Consider the following 17,596-nt stretch of genomic DNA (forward strand, 5'->3'; position numbering starts at 1 on the left):
GGGACAGCACTGAGAGCAGCTGGGAGGAATAGAGGGGATCAAGTTAGCAAATTCAGAGAAAATGGCAGGTCAACAAGACACTGGGTTGGGGGAGAATACGGGGTAAAAACAGGCAGAACCATGGCAGAGTTTGCATTCACAAGAGGGAATTTAGTTGAATGTTTGGGGGGATGTGATCAGATATCCCATAGGTTACTTTTAAAACACATTGTCCACACTCTGCTATTGGGCAAAAGGGTCACCAACTCAAGGTAAGTGAGTCTCAGAAGTGACTGAAGTAAACAGTTATTAGGGCTGGGGCCACATGACACCAATCTAACTTCTTGGGAGGTCTAGGCCGAGCCTGAAAGAGTTTGTGCTGAATACAAAGGATAAGTCTTTAAGGTAAAAACATTATGACTTAGGCATTAAAAGGCCAACTTGTGTCTGCTTGCTGGAGAGAGCATCCAGGAATTGCCATCCTGTGGCCGCTTCTGGTGATATTTTCAGTGAGTGCTAAATAATAAATTATACAGTTGTTTAAGTTATATTTTCCCTGTCTGTTCTGGCATTGTGGTTTGGAAATAAGTTCCAGAAATCAGGAGCTGTGGACTGGGAAGAAACTGAATCTCACTCACCCCATGCTCTCTGTGAGGTTTGGAGCGTGGAAAAGAAACGAACACCTATGGGAGTTGGAGCTGGGTGGAGCCTTCACATAAGCCATCATGGAAGAGGGTCCAAAGTCACAGCTGATTGCATTGTTACAGCTGTATGAACCTACTGACCCCGGTTAGTAACATAATCTGATGCTAGGTTTCCTTATTGCTAAATGGAGATAACATTTTTCTGTCTATGCCTATTGTGAGAATCAAACCAGACCAATGCTTAGCACAGTGGCTGATCCACAGGAAGTACTTCATAAAGAGGCAGCCATACAGGCATAGAAAAAGGGATGCTATTTTTGTATTTATATTTTCTGTGTTTTCTAATGTCCTAAAATGTATATGTGTTATTTCTGAAATGGGAAAGAAATGTTACATAGGACAGAAAGGATGATCTGAACACACCATCTACCTCATTAAAAAGCAGCTCTCGTCTCTGTTGTTTTCGGAGGTCCATTTTCTTCACGGCAACTTGCTTCCCCGTGTGTTTCTCAGTGGCGATGCACACAATGCCGGTTGACCCTTCCCCGATTTTGATAAAGTTGTCCAAATATTCTCTGGGGTCTCCTGGGCTGACCACCAGCTGCAGGGCTGCCCGGAACTGTTCGTGGGACACCCTGGAGGGCTGCTGGTCTGAGGAGGAGCCCCAGCTGGGTGGGGGGTAGGTGCTAGATGAGATGCTGAGAGAGCTCAGGTAAGAAGCTGTGGAGATGTACTGCGAACTGGTCTGGAGGGAGGGGTGGTGGTACAGGGTGGCTGTGTGGTACCCAGATGGGTATTGGTGGCTGCTTGAGGAATAGCTTGCTTTGCTTTGACTTTGAGGTAGTTTGGCAGGGCCCCTGGGGTAGGTGTCGGACCCTGACAGTGGAGGGCTGAGGACCACCTGTGCTCGATCATAATCCACCTGGGAAGACAGACACAGATGGAGAAATTCACACGCTACATCTGAATACCATAGCCATCACACAGCTGGTCCAAATGATGAGCACTACTACACAACCCACTCGTGGGTGAGGCTTACCTCGTGGGGTCCCAGGATGCATCGCTTCCACCCTTTATCTGCCCTCCGACCTCTCCATCCTGCCTATTTCTTCCTCCTTCCCTAATAAAATCCCCAGAAGTAGACTCTGAGACCTGGATGCAAGTAGTAGGAGGTGATCCCAGGAGTTATGAAGGGGAAAACGCCAATACAGTAAGTCCCCTACATACAAATGAGTTCCATTCCGAGATCGTGTTCATAAGTCCAATTTGTTTGTAAGTCCAACAAAGTTAGCCTAGGTACTCAACTAACACAATCGGCTATATAGTACTGTACTGTAATAGGTTTATAATACTTTTTACACAAATAATACATAAAAACAAACAAAAAATAAACATTTTTAATCTTACAGTACAGTACCTTGAAATGTACAATAGTACAGTACAACAGCTTGCACACAGGGGCTGATCAAGTGAACAGGCAAGAAGAGTTACTGACTGGAGGAGGGAGAGGAGGTGGGAGATGGTAGAGCTGAAGGATCGTCAGCAATAGGAGATGGAGGGCAAGCTGCAATTTCACTCACACCTGATGTGGATGACACGGGTTCTGGTTCCTTGCTGGATTCAATTCTACCTACCGTCTTGAAAAAAAAACGATCCAGTGATGTCTGGGTAGTAGCTCTTTTTTCTCATCTTAGATGATGCGGTAGCACTGGATTGCATTCTGAGCGGCTGCTGCAACTTTGATGTACCATTCTATGTTTGGGTCCTGTGTCTCAAAAACTAACAGTGCCTCCTCAGATTAAGAAAATCCCCTTGCCATTTCCTGCAGCATGAAACTCTTTGGTTCTTCAGTTACTTCTTCCTCTTGTCTCTCTTTGTCCTTTCTCTGGGCCTCCAATTCCATAAGATCTTCATTAGTAAGCCCCTCATGTTGCACAGCAAGAAGTTCAATGAAGTTGTCCTCTTGCAGATCTAGCTCCAGCTTCTCACTGAGGGTCACTAAGTTGCTGAAAACCTCTTTGGACTCCTCATCCACATTCTCAAATCCTTGAAAATCGTGAACAAACTGTGGGCAAAGGCTCTTCCAAACCCCATTCATGGTGACGGCTGTAACCTCACGCCAAGCAAAGTTAATGTTTTTTATGGCCTTGTAGATGTTAAAGTCCTTCCAAAATTGTTGCAAGGTTGTTCCTGATTCATCACTTGCCTTAACTGCCTGACAAAAAGTGTGACATATATATTTCTTGAAAATCACAATAACTCCCTGGTCCATGGGTTGGATGAGCGACATAGAATTTGGTGGCAGATGCACTACTTTGATGTTGGGGTGAAAGCCGTCCATGAATGGGGGGCAGCCTGGAGCACTGTTGAGAAGCAAAAGAATGTTGAATGGGACATCTTGCTCCAAGCAAGATTTCTCTACCTCCGGGATAAAGTGGTGGAAAAATCAGTCCTGGAAAATGGCGTGTGTAACCCAGGATTTGGGGTTACTCTTCCACACAACAGGAAGGGAGCCCTGGGCTATGTTTTTAAGGGCTCTTGGGTTCTCTGAATGATAAACTAAGACAGGCTTCAGCTTCATATTGCTGAAAGCATTGCCACCAAACAACAGAGTTAGCCAGTCCTTTGCTGCTTTATAGCCTGGCATCAACTTTTCTTTCTTATTGATGTAACTTTGGTCTGGCGTCCTTCTCCAGTACAGTACTGTCTCATCCACGTTAAAAATCTGCTAGGGGAAATATGCTTCTTCATCAATAATTTCTCAAAGTGTTTTAGGAAATTCCCAGGCAGCTACCATATCTGCACTTGCTGCCTCGCCACTTGCCTTTACGTTGTGAAGGTTGGCTCTAGCCTTGAACCAATGAAACCAGACATGGCTGGCATTAAAAGATGCGCCCTCTGATTCTTCACTGTGTTTCTTCTTCAAGTCTTCATAAAGGCTTTTGGCTTTCTCTTGAAACAGCACTAAGCTGAACAGGACTCGACACTGATGTGATCCTGCATCCGCACACTGAGAAGTTTCTCCATCTCCTCTGCCACTTTTCCACACTTCTTCGATATTACTGGCGACATCATCAATACAGCAGACTTCACATGTTCCATGATCTTGTCCTCGTTCTTCAGAATCATGCCAATGGTTAAACAATTCATGTTATAAGAACTAGCGGTGTCTACCATCTTATTTTGCCTCGCTTCACTCTCTCAATTATTTTCACTTTTGGTTCCATCGTTATTGCTTGGTGCTTCTTAGCAGTACCAGCTATATCACTGCTGCTTTTACACTTGCTTCTGGACATCCTGGGCTTGAAATAAAGATACTGTACAGTACAGTACACAAAAGCACAACCACTTGTAGAGGATGTATGCATGTGACAATGTACACCAGACATGTGAACTAACTTACGTGACTGGACATACGGATGCACGTTCAAGTTTGAAAGTTCACAACTTGAAGGTTCATATGTAGGGGACTCACCGAATACATAAAAGGAACAACCTAACTCCCTGTGCAAAGCAGCTTTTTGGACAATAAGATAAACACATACAAATCAGTATAAATGTATAATGTTCGAGAAAATCCAAAATCTGCAGGGCTGTGTGTATGAAAGAGAAATCTGCTCAGCCCTCAAAAGGATTCAAGGCAAGAACATTCTACTCTGATTGTGAAGAGTGGATTGAGGGAACTTAGTGGATAGGATGGGGAGGACACACAGGGCAGGGGTGGGGGAAGCCAGTGAGGGGCTGCCATGACACTAGGTGTAAGTTCCAGCAATCACTCTCTGGAAAAGTCAAGAAGGAGTTCTGGTCACCCCTGGAATGACTGAGGTCAGGGATGGTGAATATACCACATCATACCACCCTTGCCTCCTTGCCCAAAGCAGAAAGTGCTAATAGATGAATACACTCTTTTGTGTAAGATCCTGATGATAACGAGAGTGTTGGATACATAGAAGGTGTTTGAAAAAGATTCGTTGATTGGACCTCCAGCTCCTTCTTAACACAGAGTCCCAGGAAGTCTCTTCCACTCTACCAGGATGTACATGGAATGACATTTACGTGCCCACTCCAAGGATCCAGATTTGCTCTAAAATGATGGTTGCTGGCTACATGTGGCTATTTAATTAAAATCAATAGAAATTAAAAGTTAAAATAAAAAATTCCATTCCTCACTCATATTAGTCACATGTTAGGCATTTAAGAGTCACCACATTGGACAAGATATAGAATATTTATAGAACATATAGAATATTTCCACCATTGCAGAATGTTCTATCGGGTGGCACTGTTCTAGTTGAATTCATTGCTCCCACGTGGTCCATTCATTCATTTGTTTAGTGCACAGATTAATATCTAAGCAACTATTATGTGCTAGGCACCATTTCAGGTGCTGTGGGAAGGTCCAGCAATAATCATAATGGATGGTATTTCTGTTGTCCTGGAGTTGACATTCTAGAGAAGGAGACGGATGATAAACAAGAAAATTAATAAATATACAGTATGTGGTCCAGTAGTAATAGGTGATATGAAGAAAAATAAAGCAGAACAAGGGGATTGAGAATAACAAGGTGCCATCTTGCATGGGATGGCCAAGGAAGGCCTTTCTGAGAGGTGTAACATGAGCAGAAACCTGGCTGAAGTGAGGGAGCAAGCCCTGTGACTGCGGGGGGCAGGGGTAGTCCAGGCAGAGGGCACAGCACACGCAGGATTCTGAGGCACACACAGGCTTGAGGAACAGCCTGGAGGCTCTCCTGGTGCAGAGAGGAGGCAGTTTGGAAAGACAGAGAGAGAAGTGGTGAGGGGGCAGATCATACAGACCATGGCAAGGATGCTGGCTGCTGCTGAGGGAAGTGGGAGCCACTGGAGGTTGATAAGCAGAGGACAGTGACATGAACTTGACTCTCTGGATGCTGGAGAAGAGGCTTTGGTGGCAAGGGTGGAAACAGGGTTGCCAGTTAGCTTACTGCAGTCAACATGGGCAGAGATGAGGGTGGGTGCTGTAGATGGGGTGAGAAATGGGATCCAGAGTAGAGTCTGAAGATGGAGCTGATCCAATTTTCTGATGGATTGAATATGAAGGAGAAGAATCAAAGATGACTCCCAGGATATTATCCTGAGGAGCAAGCCACTTAATAATATGAGGAGCATAGGGGCAGGAACAGGCTTCTCAGCTGTGAATCAGCCTCCAAGATGGCTCCCAGTGATTCCTGCCTCCTGACATGATTGTGTAGTCTCCTCCCCCTTTGTATCAGGTTGATCTGTGAGCAAAAGAATATGGTGGAAGTAATAGTAAGTGTCCTCTGAGGCCAAAAAAAGATATTGTGGCTTCTCTGTCTTCTCTCTTGGATTGCTTGCTCTGGTTTTCTCCAGTTGCCATGTCACGAGGACACCCCAAACCCTATAGAGAGGTCCTTCTGCCAAGAGCCAGCTAGAAACTGAAGCCTGCCACCAACAGCCATGTGCGCCATCTTGGAGGTGATCCTCTGGCCCCAGTCAAGCCTTCAGATGATTGCAGCCCTGCTGACCTCTTGACTGCAACCTCATGACAGACTCAATGTCAGAATCACCTAGTTAAGCTAGCCATGGAAACCCACAGAAACTGTTTGAGGTAATAAATGTTCATTGTTGTTTTAAGCCATTAAGTTTGGGGATGATTTGTTACACAGCAATAGATAACTAAAACATGGGGTGAAACCCAGAGTTCCATCATGGCCACATTAAGTTTGAGAGAGCTATTAAGCATCCAAGCAGAGATGCCACTTAGGTGACTTAGACATGACTCCAGTCCACGGGAAAGTTGACATTAAAGACATGAATCTGAGAGTCATCAGTATTTAGCTGGTGTTAAAAGCCATGGTGTTGAATGTGTAAGAGAAAATCCAAGGACTACAACATCTAGAGACTAAAAAGAGGAGAAGGAACTTGCAAAAAGGAGCAGAGAAGGAGTGGCCTGTGATGTAGGAAAGAAACTAAGGGACTAGGATGTCCTGGAGCCCAGGAAGGAAAGTATTTCAAGAAGGAAGGAGTGATGAACCACATCAAATGCCACGGAGAAGTGAAGTTGGATGCGGCATGTTGCTCGTTGCATCTGGCAACATGGTGGTCATCTGGCAGAAGGAAGGTGTCTGAACCTCTGGTCCCTTGCACAGCATGGACAGATGCCTCTTCAACAAGTCAGGGAGCAAGATCTGCACACAGCAGCCTCCTGAAAATTGCCATGGTACCATTCTCAGTTATGCACTGTCCATTGGCTCCCAGATCACACCGCTGGCCTCCTGTACTGCTGCACTCAGACAGTCTAGCATCAGCCAGCAGGGGCCCAGGTCCTGCTAAGCCAGGGCCCTGGCCTGATTGCAGAGCAGAGAGAACATATTTGAAGGACATATTGAGGGCTGAATATTGATTCTAATGACTTGAGTAAAATCATTTAGCCTCTCTCAACCTCAGTTTCGTCATCTGTACAATGAGGGTCATCACACCTCCCTCATGGGGTTTTTATGAGGCTTACCTGGGGGAATCCTAGAGCAGCCTGGTGTTTAAGAAATGACTTTGGACTCGAAAACTTCTTCTGCCATTTACAAGTTGTACGACATTGGGCAAGTTATTTCAACTCCTGTGCTTCAGTTTTCTCACTGGTAAAATGAGAGCAATAATAATAATACCTACCAAATGATAATAATACCTATCTCCTTAGGTCACTGTGAACTCTGAAGAATTGAATACAAATCAAAGGGTTTGAACAGTGACTGTTCCATACAGTCTGCTAATTCATTCTGGGTAGTGTTATTATTATATAAAGTGCTTAGCACAGTAGCAGGAATATAAAAGAAAATAATAAATAGTAACTACAGTGGTAATAAGACTAGTGAGCATTTACTGAATATGTACAATGTACTGGTAGCATATATACTCCCATACATTAACCTTCTAAAACAATCAAAGTGTCCCTAATTATAATATATACAGCACTGTATTATAATTAAAATGCTATATTTGACATCCAGCTGATTTTTGTCTAAGGCCCTGGATTTGTGCCATACACAAGGAAAACTGGCATGTGTATGTGCTGGGCTGGTGGGGAGACGAATGTCAGTGTAAATTAAATAATTCAATTCTTCCTTTAAATTAAGCCAGATTAGCCAAGCCCAGTCTAGTCACAAGGCCAGTGTGTGAGGACAAGCGGGGTCTGTGACTTTTACTTTTGAAAGTGTGTCCTGGGAGCCGCCACATGCCATCATCTCCTGGTGTCCTCCTGGGAGGATCTCCTCCTGTAGTTTAAGTGAAACTGAATTCATTCCCCACAAGCATGTATAACTGGTCTCTGAAGAAATGTCAGAAATAAAAGGCTGTTTCCTGTAGGAATCACATCCGGACACTGCTCTTCCTTATCAGAGTCTACTCTTCACGGCTGGCATGATGCATCAAGAAAAGGATGCTGGGGCTTCCCTGCTGGCGCAGTGGTTGAGAGTCTGCCTGCCGATGCAGGGGACGCGGGTTCGTGCTCTGGTCTGGGAAGATCCCACATGCCGCGGAGGGGCTGGGTCCGTGAGCCATGGCCGCTGAGCCTGCGCGTCCGGAGCCTGTGCTCCGCAATGGGAGAGGCCACAACAGTGAGAGGCCCGCGTAACGCCAAAAAAAAAATAAAAAAAGAAAAGGATGCTTGTACCCGGCCTTACATTTAGGTCTTTAATCCATTTGGAGTTTATTTTTGTATATGGTGTTAGAGAATGTTCTAATTTCACTCTTTTACATGTAGCTGTCCAGTTTTCCCAGCACCACTTATTGAAGAGACTGTCTTTTCTCCATTGTCTATTCTTTTGCCTCCTTTGTCTTGCAAATCAACCATACTCCAATATAAAATAAAATAAAAATTAAATTAAAATATAATTAATTTAAAAAAAAAAGAAAAAGAAAGCAAAGGACGCTTGTCTGCACAAATGGGACAATTTCCAGTCAGACAGAATGCAGAGATGTTCAGTGCTAGCTAAACGTCTTTGAAACTAGGTCTTGGAGATAAAACGGTGCCATTGTCTTTCATGGCTGCTGGGAAGAGGTGCAGACTCTTAAAAAAGCAATAGGTGAGGAGCAAACACTATCACAGGAGACAGTTTTTGGAACCAGACTCAAGGGATACCAGTCAAAGGACAATGGACTTTTGGCTCCAGTGAGAGAATGCATGGTCCTCCTTCCAGACTCCATCCCCTCAAAGAGATGATGGTGGACAAACAGCTGGCTTTGGGAAGGAGAAATTCATAGGTGACTTTGTTCTGGCCACCATCTTGCAGAACCATGGCTCTCAGTTGGGTTTTGATGACCCAAGGGTTCCATGATGGTGACTATCGCTGGCCCACACGTTGGTGGCTGGCCTCATGATTTTTCACTCTAAGAATCAAGCAGAAGGCAGTTAATCCCACTGTATTGATAAAGCTGAGGCTCTGGGAGGTGAAACTGTTCCCAAGCAATCCAAGGCCAACTGCCCCAAGAAGATTACACAACCCGATTCTTCGGCTCCGGTCAGGCCTTCACCTCCAGTGGGAGGGTATCCATATCCCAGCTGCTGGACACACTGGCACCACAGGCCTGCTTTCTTGCCTGCCTTGGCATTTCTTCCACTAGTTGTCACCTCCCTGGCCTACATAATCAAGGGTGGACATTCTCTCTGATAAAAAGTAGGGGTGTTTTACTGGGAGCAAAGTCGGGGCCCCTTCCATTAACCAACTGCTCTGTTAGAAGCTTGCCTCACAGGAGTAACTCACACTGATGTTAATAATGATACTTGACATTTGCTGAGTGCTTCCCACGTGCCAGGGACTGTTCCAAGCATTTCATGTACATGGCTACATTTAAATCCCAAGTTACACAGTGAGATAAAGTCCTGTAATTGTTCCATTTTACAGAAAAGGAAACTGAGGTACCGCGGGTTTAAGTAGTCATGCAAAGGTCTCAAAGCTCCTCAGAAGTCGAGCTGGGGTTCAAATCCAGACAGTGTCACTTTAGAACATGGGTCCATGATATCTTCTCAGAGCTATCTTTCAATGATGAAAAGGTAGACAGGGTCAGGACAGAGGTGGGCACAGTGTAGAGTGACTGCTACGGAGCTAAAGCCTGATTAGGGTGTTTCACTGGGGCCCCAGATGTCTGAGCAGCCTGAGGCCAAATGCAAGAACTGGGCCAGAAAATGATGGATGATAATGCCTGGGGGAGGGGGGTGAAAAGAAAAATTAAGTGTGTGTGTGTGGGGGGGGGGGCTTGGCTTGGCTTATAGAAATCAGCTCAAAATACACAAAAAAAAGGAATAATCATCACAGCAAAATGAGTTGCTCATATATACATAATTCACTGCTTTCATTTTTACTTTGGCCAGAGCAGAATTTTGTGTTCAGCTGCAATGTCCAAACTTTCTTCTGTGTGTTTGTTCAAGAAAGAAAGCCCAAGCTTTCTTCTATAACAGGGACTCCTGGCCCTTTTCCATGGCTCTTAAACTCTTATAATTATTTAATTGTTCTACTCTAAATCATCTTTCCCATGATATCTTATAATTATAAATGGGTGAAACAAAAATGATGAATTTGTCCATACATACTGTTTTGTACATATATACATGTTTGTGTCTGTAAGAGAGACTTGCAGAAGAGTGAAGCTTGAACTGGGCTACCTTTTCTACAACCTGATTTACAAATATATTCTAGAACAAAAGGAGTACATTTGGAGTCCACGTGGGCAGGACTGTAGCATCTCAAGGGGGATGTAGGATTTTATAATCTAGTGAAACCACAATGTGGTGAAATTGGACCAGGGAAAGGTATAGATATTTAGTAAACGAGTCCAATGTGCCTCCCACCATTCGTGCCCCAAACCATTTCCAAAAGATCTATGCATATAGTTTACCTTCTAAGACCTTATTGTAAGGGCATAGGGAGCAGGGGTGGAAAGCCACAAGGCAGGCGAGAAAACAAAGAGACACCAGAAAGCCTTCCCCCACTCCTCTAAAGAGAACAGTCCTGTGATTTTGTGGAAAAGTATCAATAGTTTCATACAAGTGAGACCATGGCCTGCATACTTTTAAGGGTGATCTCCATATGGCAAGATGTAATAAGAGTAGAACAGATTTATTTGTAAATTATTACCCAGGCTGATAACACCAGACTGCCAAACTGCTTAGTTGATGTCACAGGACCACTAACTGTCATTGGAAATCAGATACATTCTCAGGAGGAATTCTCGCTACAGGAATCTTTAAAAATACTGAAAAGACATAGAAACAGTCTTAGTTTCCTTCCTCTAAAATGGTTAATAACATATATTCATTTTTTAGTTTCCCAATGCCTTTTAGAATTCAATATAAATTAAATCTTAAAGAAATGGGCTTTTTCATGTCTCTATTCAAACCCAATAAAAAAATAAGAAGGACCAAAAAAAAAAAAAAAGAAGTATTATATGGGAATAAATAATCCTCAGTTAACAACTCAGCCAGATTCCCCTTCCACAATGAGCACATCTCCAAGGATAGGACCAGTCACAGGCTTGTGATGTATCAAAATTATAAATAATTATAGCAATGAATTCATTTAATCAATCAATTTCACCAGTGGTGTGCTGGGGTGGACAGGGCATAAAACTCCACACAGCTATCAATTACTCTGATTAAAGCTGGCTGTCAGCCAGAATTCCCCTGATCCATGTTAGTTAAATGCACATTAATCTGAATTTGGCAGTGTAATCAAGGACCTAACTGAACTGTGAAATTGAATTCTGCAGTAGAACATCATTTGACCATTTTATGCCAAGGCTAGAAAAAAAGGCTTGGTGGGGGGAGGGAGAGAGAAAGAAAAGAAGGAAAAAAACCCTGCGGCAGCATCTATTTGTCACCGTGGCCTTCCATGCTGGTGACAGGGAGGCTGCGGCTGGATTGTGCTGGATGTGTGTGTGTGCACGGACAGGCGTGTGGTAAGTCTGCGTCCACAGAATGGGGACTGCAGAGGTTTCCATGAAGGATGGTGTCTCTCTATCCACTCCTTGCAGTTATAGGGGATGGGAAGGCAGCTGGTTCCAGTGCCTGAGTGTGATGCTCCAATACACCTTTCAAAACACAATGAAGCAGACACTGCTCATCCCCAAAGTGAAAAAAAGCCAGACTGCAGGCTGCTTGCTCTCCACAAATCAAATGCAGGATAAAAGTGAATCATAAGGCTCTGAGCAAGAAAAGGACAGCTTAAATTGTCCTTAGTTGACCCAGAGGGAAAGGTAACAGGACCAGGCTTGGCTTGGGGAAAGAAAAACGTCTGCTTGTAAGGATTCGGGAGAGAATCAGTACCTAGCTTTCTCTGTAGGGACATTTTAGAGATTGATAAGTAGGGGAAGGGGATTCATTAAACCCTGTGACCTGCATCCCTCCTGTTATGCTCTGCAATCCCACAGCAGGGACGCCACTGATGGCGGCCAGTCCCCACCTGCCTGGCCTGTGGCGGATGGGCTCCTGTGTCTCCATCCATGACTTTCCAGCCTCCACTTCTTCCGCTGAAGTGACTGCTGACACAAGAGCTCCGATTACAGGATGGTAGGGAGTTGTTCCACCTCCAATGGCATCTTAATAAACAATAGCTACTGTCCCCGCTTGAGGCAAAACCATGCTCATTTTCCTCCGAATTACTTATGTTCATTTACAAAATGGAGTTGCCCTGTTTCAGAGCCTATTATATTGGCCGGATGACAAGAGACACAGCACACACTTTGAGCTGGCGCTCAATTTCAGTGAATGAGGCACACATATCTCAGCAGGCAGCAGCAGTCAAGAGCCCGGCCCAGTAGAACCTCAGGGATCAAGGTGTCTCCTTAAGGTGCTGGTGCAAGGAACTTGGGAAGGAGGTTCAGTTCTGGATGATCAGACACTTGCTGGGTTTCCAAACTGCATGTAGCAGAAAGCCATTCACCATATTTAGCATTTTTGCAGGAAAATCTCCCACACCGTGAGGCTGGATTCCTATTTAGGCATGTAGGAATTTACACCTTATGACACGAAGTTTGAAGAGTCGTGTACTTCCCTGCCTTACATAACGGATGGCAAATGCACACGGAGAGCTCTGACAAGTGGCTCATGACCCCTACAAAGAGGCAAACCCTAGTTATTTGAAGAAATGAATCAATCTCCCATCAGCAGGCTCAAGGGGACAGGGTATTTCGGGCTCTTCCTCCACCTCCGAATCAGTATATCCAATTAACCCCCCACCATTGCTACTCCAAACTAAGGATGCATCCTCTGTTCAAGAGCAGATTACTCTGCACCGAGCTGATCTCCCTGTGCTATGCGGCTGCTTCCCACTAGCTATCTATTTTACGTTTGGTAGTATATATATGTCCATGCCGCTTTGTGACCACCTAGAGAGGTGGGACAGGGAGTGGGGGAGGGAGGGAAACGCAAGAGGGAAGAGATATGGGAACATATGTATATGTATAACTGATTCCCTTTGTTATAAAGCAGAAACTAACACACCATTGTAAAGCAATTACACTCCAATAAAGATGTTAAAAAAAAAAAGGTAATATGGAATGGAGTGAAACAGGTGGGGGTATAGAAAAAACATGACAGCCATCAGTTGGTAAACATTAAAGCTGGATGAGTTCATGGGTATACAAGGAACACTCACAGTATTTTGTATACTTTTGTATATGTTTAAAATTTGTGATAATTGTTTAAAAACAAGACGACACTGTAGAAAACGGTTTGGCAGTTTCTCAAAGGTTAAACGTAGAGCTACCGTATGATCCAACAACTCTGCTACTACCTACACTGCACATCTAAAAGAACTGAAAGCAGGGATTTGAGCAAATATTTGTACACCAATGATCACAGCAGCATGATTCACAATACCTACAAGGTGGAAACAACCCAAGTGTCAATCAACCGATGAATAACAAAATATGGTCTATACACACAGTGGGATTCATTAAGCCAAAAAAGGAATGGCATTTTGTTGCATGCTATAACATGGATGAACCTTGAAAACACTAGGTTTAGTGAAATAAGCCAGACATAGAAGGATAAATATTGTAGATTCCACTTACACGAGGTACCTAGAATAGGCAAATTCATAGAGACACAAAACAGAATAGAGGTTACTAAGGGCTGGTGGGAGGGAAAATGGGGTTGTTACTGTTTGATGGTTACAGAGTTTTTGTTGAGGATGATGAAAAAGTTTTGGTTATTGACAGTGATGATGGTTACACAACAATGTGACTGTATTTAATGCCACTGAACTGCATATTTATAAATGGTTAAAATAAATATGATTTATGTATATTTTACCACAATAAAAAAAAAAAAAGAGCAGATTACTCTGACCCGTGATTTGTCACCGCCTGCAGGGACATGGTGGGGGGAAGGGGGCTGCGCCTTTAGGGATTAGTTCACTGCTGTAGAATATGGTTCAAATGTGTCAGGGCCTCTAAGAGCACTGGGACAGACAATGCCAGGTTAGATTCATTTCGTTTTTAATTTGGTAATGGGAAAACCCACTTATAATGACCAAAATACAATTTACTTTGAAACACAAGAACGTTCATGGGAAGAGGAGCTCATTCATAGGAAAATGATGCCTCAAGTCTCCATGAGAAGGGACAGATGTTAGAGATGTTGCTCTGAATCACCTCTTTGATGTTTTATGAGCCTTAATGAACATCTTGCAGGAGCCCATGTGTAAAGGAAGAAAAATTTATAGGCGATACTATCCATTGTTATATTAAGCACTTTTCTCTCTACCCCTACCCCCCTCTCAGATTTTGGACGCAGCCCATCAGATTTCAACAGCCTCATCATTTCACTGCCCATCAGGCCCTGAAGTGTCTCTGAAAAGTGTTCTGCTGGGATCCTTAGTAGATTAGGAGCTACAGTTTTGTTCCTGGAGCCTTGGTTGAATCTGGGTGTGACAAGTACCACAAAGAATGGTGAGACATTAAACTATTGATTCAGGAAGGCTGAGCACACTGGTTCAAGTGCTTTTTCCTTCTAGGGAAAACAAAGTGAAACTGAGCAGTGAAAAAATCATTGCACTGGTGACCCCAGAAGGAAAGTCTAGGGAACCATGCCACTGTTTTTCTTGCATCCTCTCTCTTCACTCAGAACCCCTTAATATGCTAGCAATTTGGGATGACCTGGGCCCAGCTTTGGTCACTTTGCTACTCTGTGCAGTGGAGATGAAGAGGGTAAGGTAGAGGGATTGGTTGGCAGGAACCATCACAACTATGCATCTATAGAGATGATGGCTCTTCCCTTAATGCTGCTAAATTTCTGTTCTCTCTTAGCAGCTGTCTTCCATAAGAAGTCTGAGAATGTCATTTCCATTCTGGAGAGTAGAGAAAGCACTGGGGTGGCAGGATTGGGGTCCTCAGGCCAGTTCAGTCACTAAGGCTCTGCATGACCTTGAGGAAGTCACACGGCTACTCTGGCCTTCCGTGACCCATATCTCTAAAGAGACGACAGGAGTAATTATGAGGCTGCATAGAGCGGCCGTGAGGGCAGAGTCAGATAGAACCTGTCCCCATATTTTGAAAATATGTAAAAGATTATACCGACAGGATGCTCCTGTGACTGGCAAGAGCAGATACGGTGACATGTTTTCCAACCAGAAATATTCCTGAGACTAAGGGCTGACACTGAGGGCTTGCCATGTGCTAACTCCTTTACATTTATTAACCTCTTTTTATCCTCAGGACAAGTTCAGAGTAGGTATTGAGACACCCTATTTACAGATGAATGAACTGAGGCACAGACAGGATCACACAGATAGAAAGTGCTGGAATCTTGGGGATCTGATTCTAGAACTTGTGCTCTTCAATGCCTTCTGTGAGAAGGTGAGAAAATCTGGTCTGTCTTTTATAAAATCAAATAAGACCATCACTCAAGGTACAGTGAGTGCATAGGAGAGACTCAGGGATCGCTACTCTTAATGCTTCCTTTGCAGCCCATGGTCCCAGCTTTACCCACAAATCACAGTCTGCTGATGCTAAGGAGTTTCTTAGAGGATTCCAGCCTACCAAGAACAGAGAATAAAGTGCATTCCCATGCACCTCAAATCCACCTGTGAATCAGGACCCATTCTTTGTCAGCAAGGTGAGGGCTGCCTGCAGTGTGTGCATCTGGGCCTCAAGGCCTCATATCCATCTCTCTGCTCCTTGGTTTTCTTGGTGGAAATGGGAATGTTCTGGAATAGGTAGGCTTTAGAGTGAGACAGACCTAATTTTGGATCCTGGCTCAGCTGTTTGTCTTCATATCCTCGGGACGTCCGGAAAGAAATAGTCTCTTTGAGTCTCAGCTTCTTCACTGTAAAAGGGAGATGATCTTGAATTCTTCCAGAGTCGTTGCGAGGACAAAATTGGGTCATGCTTGTAAAATGCCTAGCACAGTGCCTGGCACACAGTAACCTCCAGAGTCACATCACAGCTGTCATCCATCTACACACTATACACACAGACTGATGTATACAGAGGATGCATATTAATAATTAGGCTCCTGTAATTATCAACTTATTTAACCTCACTCAACATCATAAGGCAGGGGCAGTCTTTATTCCCATTTCATAAAGAAGTAAGGCAGTTTAAGCAGTTTATTCACCCAGCTGTAAGTGGCAATATCAAGACTCAAACCCAGGGAGTTTATCTCCAGAACCTATAGCCTTGACTGCCAGAAAGCATTTGGGAAATGACAGCTACAGAACAGTGCTTCTCAGCAGGAGTTGCTTCTGCTCCCCCTGCCCCATATGACATTGGGCGGTGTCTAGAGATATTCTGTTTGTTACAAGTGAGGGAGGGGTGCTACTGGCATTTGGTGAGTAGAGGTCAGGGATGCTGTTAAATATCCTACAGTGCATGGGATGTCCCACAACAATTACCAGGCCCAAAATGTCAATAGTGTCAAGGTTGAGAAATCCAGCTCTAGAATGGAACAGGATGACACAAACCAAGGGGACTTTATTGCTGCAGGTGTTAGAAGGGGCTTGTAAGGAGCCAGGTTAAGGCGTGGCACCGCAGAAGCTATTCCTGTGCCATTGGGGAAGTAGCCAATGTCCGGCTGAAGGGGTTGAGCCCAGAAAGCTGGGTCCCAGCTCTGCTCTGAGCAGACTGACTGGGCTGTTTCCTGAGCCTCTCAAAGCTCCGGTGTCCTCATCTGTTCAAAGGGGGCAAGAATTTACAGGACTGTGAGGCTCAACAACGCAACACACGGATCTGGCAACCAGCCAGTGTTTAGTGAACTGGCAGATCTGGGATGACGCTGGGGGCTTCTTGGCAGCTGGAGCCAGAGCAAGGGATGGATGTGCCGGGCCAGCACCAGACACCCAAGCCAACAGCCGCCTCATCCCTGGAAAGCATTGGCATGAGCAAAAGCAAATGCACTGGAACAGGGTCTCCAGCCAGTTTCCCTCCCTATAAGGCAGCCTTGTCTGCAGAGGAGAGTGGAAGCAGTCTCTCTCCATATCCGTTTTGGTAGTTCTGTGATCTGAATGGTGCTATATGGATATGGTTTGGGCTTTATCTTTCCCCCAAGGTTTCATCTGCTCAGCCCCAGCAAAAAAACATTTAAAAGTACAGATGGATGCCAATATCTACAGATTTCATAACATCCTTTATTCCTGTCACACTAATGGGAAAGGTAGGTAGATAACATTGGAGGAGTTTTTTACTGTGGGTTAACATTTGTGAATTTTTTTTTTAATTTAAGCCAAAATGTAAAGCTGGTGTCACACACACACACACACACACACACACACACACACACACACACACACACACACACACACACCCCTCCTCATTTTTGCTCTATCTGGAAACTGACTCAAGTTTCATGCTTTCTCTTATTATTGGAGATGTGAACATTACCCACCAGTTTGTAGAATTTTCCATGAGCCAAAGCCAAATTATCTGAGTCATGATTGCTATTTCTTCTCTCAGCAGGAAATCCAAATGTGATTGGTAGATTTTTAAGA

The 17,596-nt window shown here is 44.2% G+C and overlaps 1 protein-coding gene across 1 annotated transcript in view; it reads right to left on the minus strand.

Moving 5' to 3' along the window:
• PAK5 (p21 (RAC1) activated kinase 5) overlaps positions 1–17,596 on the minus strand; it is a 96,816-nt gene that overhangs the window by 22,230 nt on the left and 56,990 nt on the right. Inside the window, exon 3 of the mRNA XM_060123260.1 lies at positions 1,054–1,545. Within this exon, the coding sequence (XP_059979243.1) occupies positions 1,054–1,545 (492 nt within the window). The remainder of the gene's footprint in view (positions 1–1,053; positions 1,546–17,596) is intronic.

The sequence above is a fragment of the Lagenorhynchus albirostris genome, chromosome 15, assembly GCF_949774975.1.
Source record: "Lagenorhynchus albirostris chromosome 15, mLagAlb1.1, whole genome shotgun sequence".
In the NCBI taxonomy this organism is placed as follows: Eukaryota; Metazoa; Chordata; class Mammalia; order Artiodactyla; family Delphinidae; genus Lagenorhynchus; species Lagenorhynchus albirostris.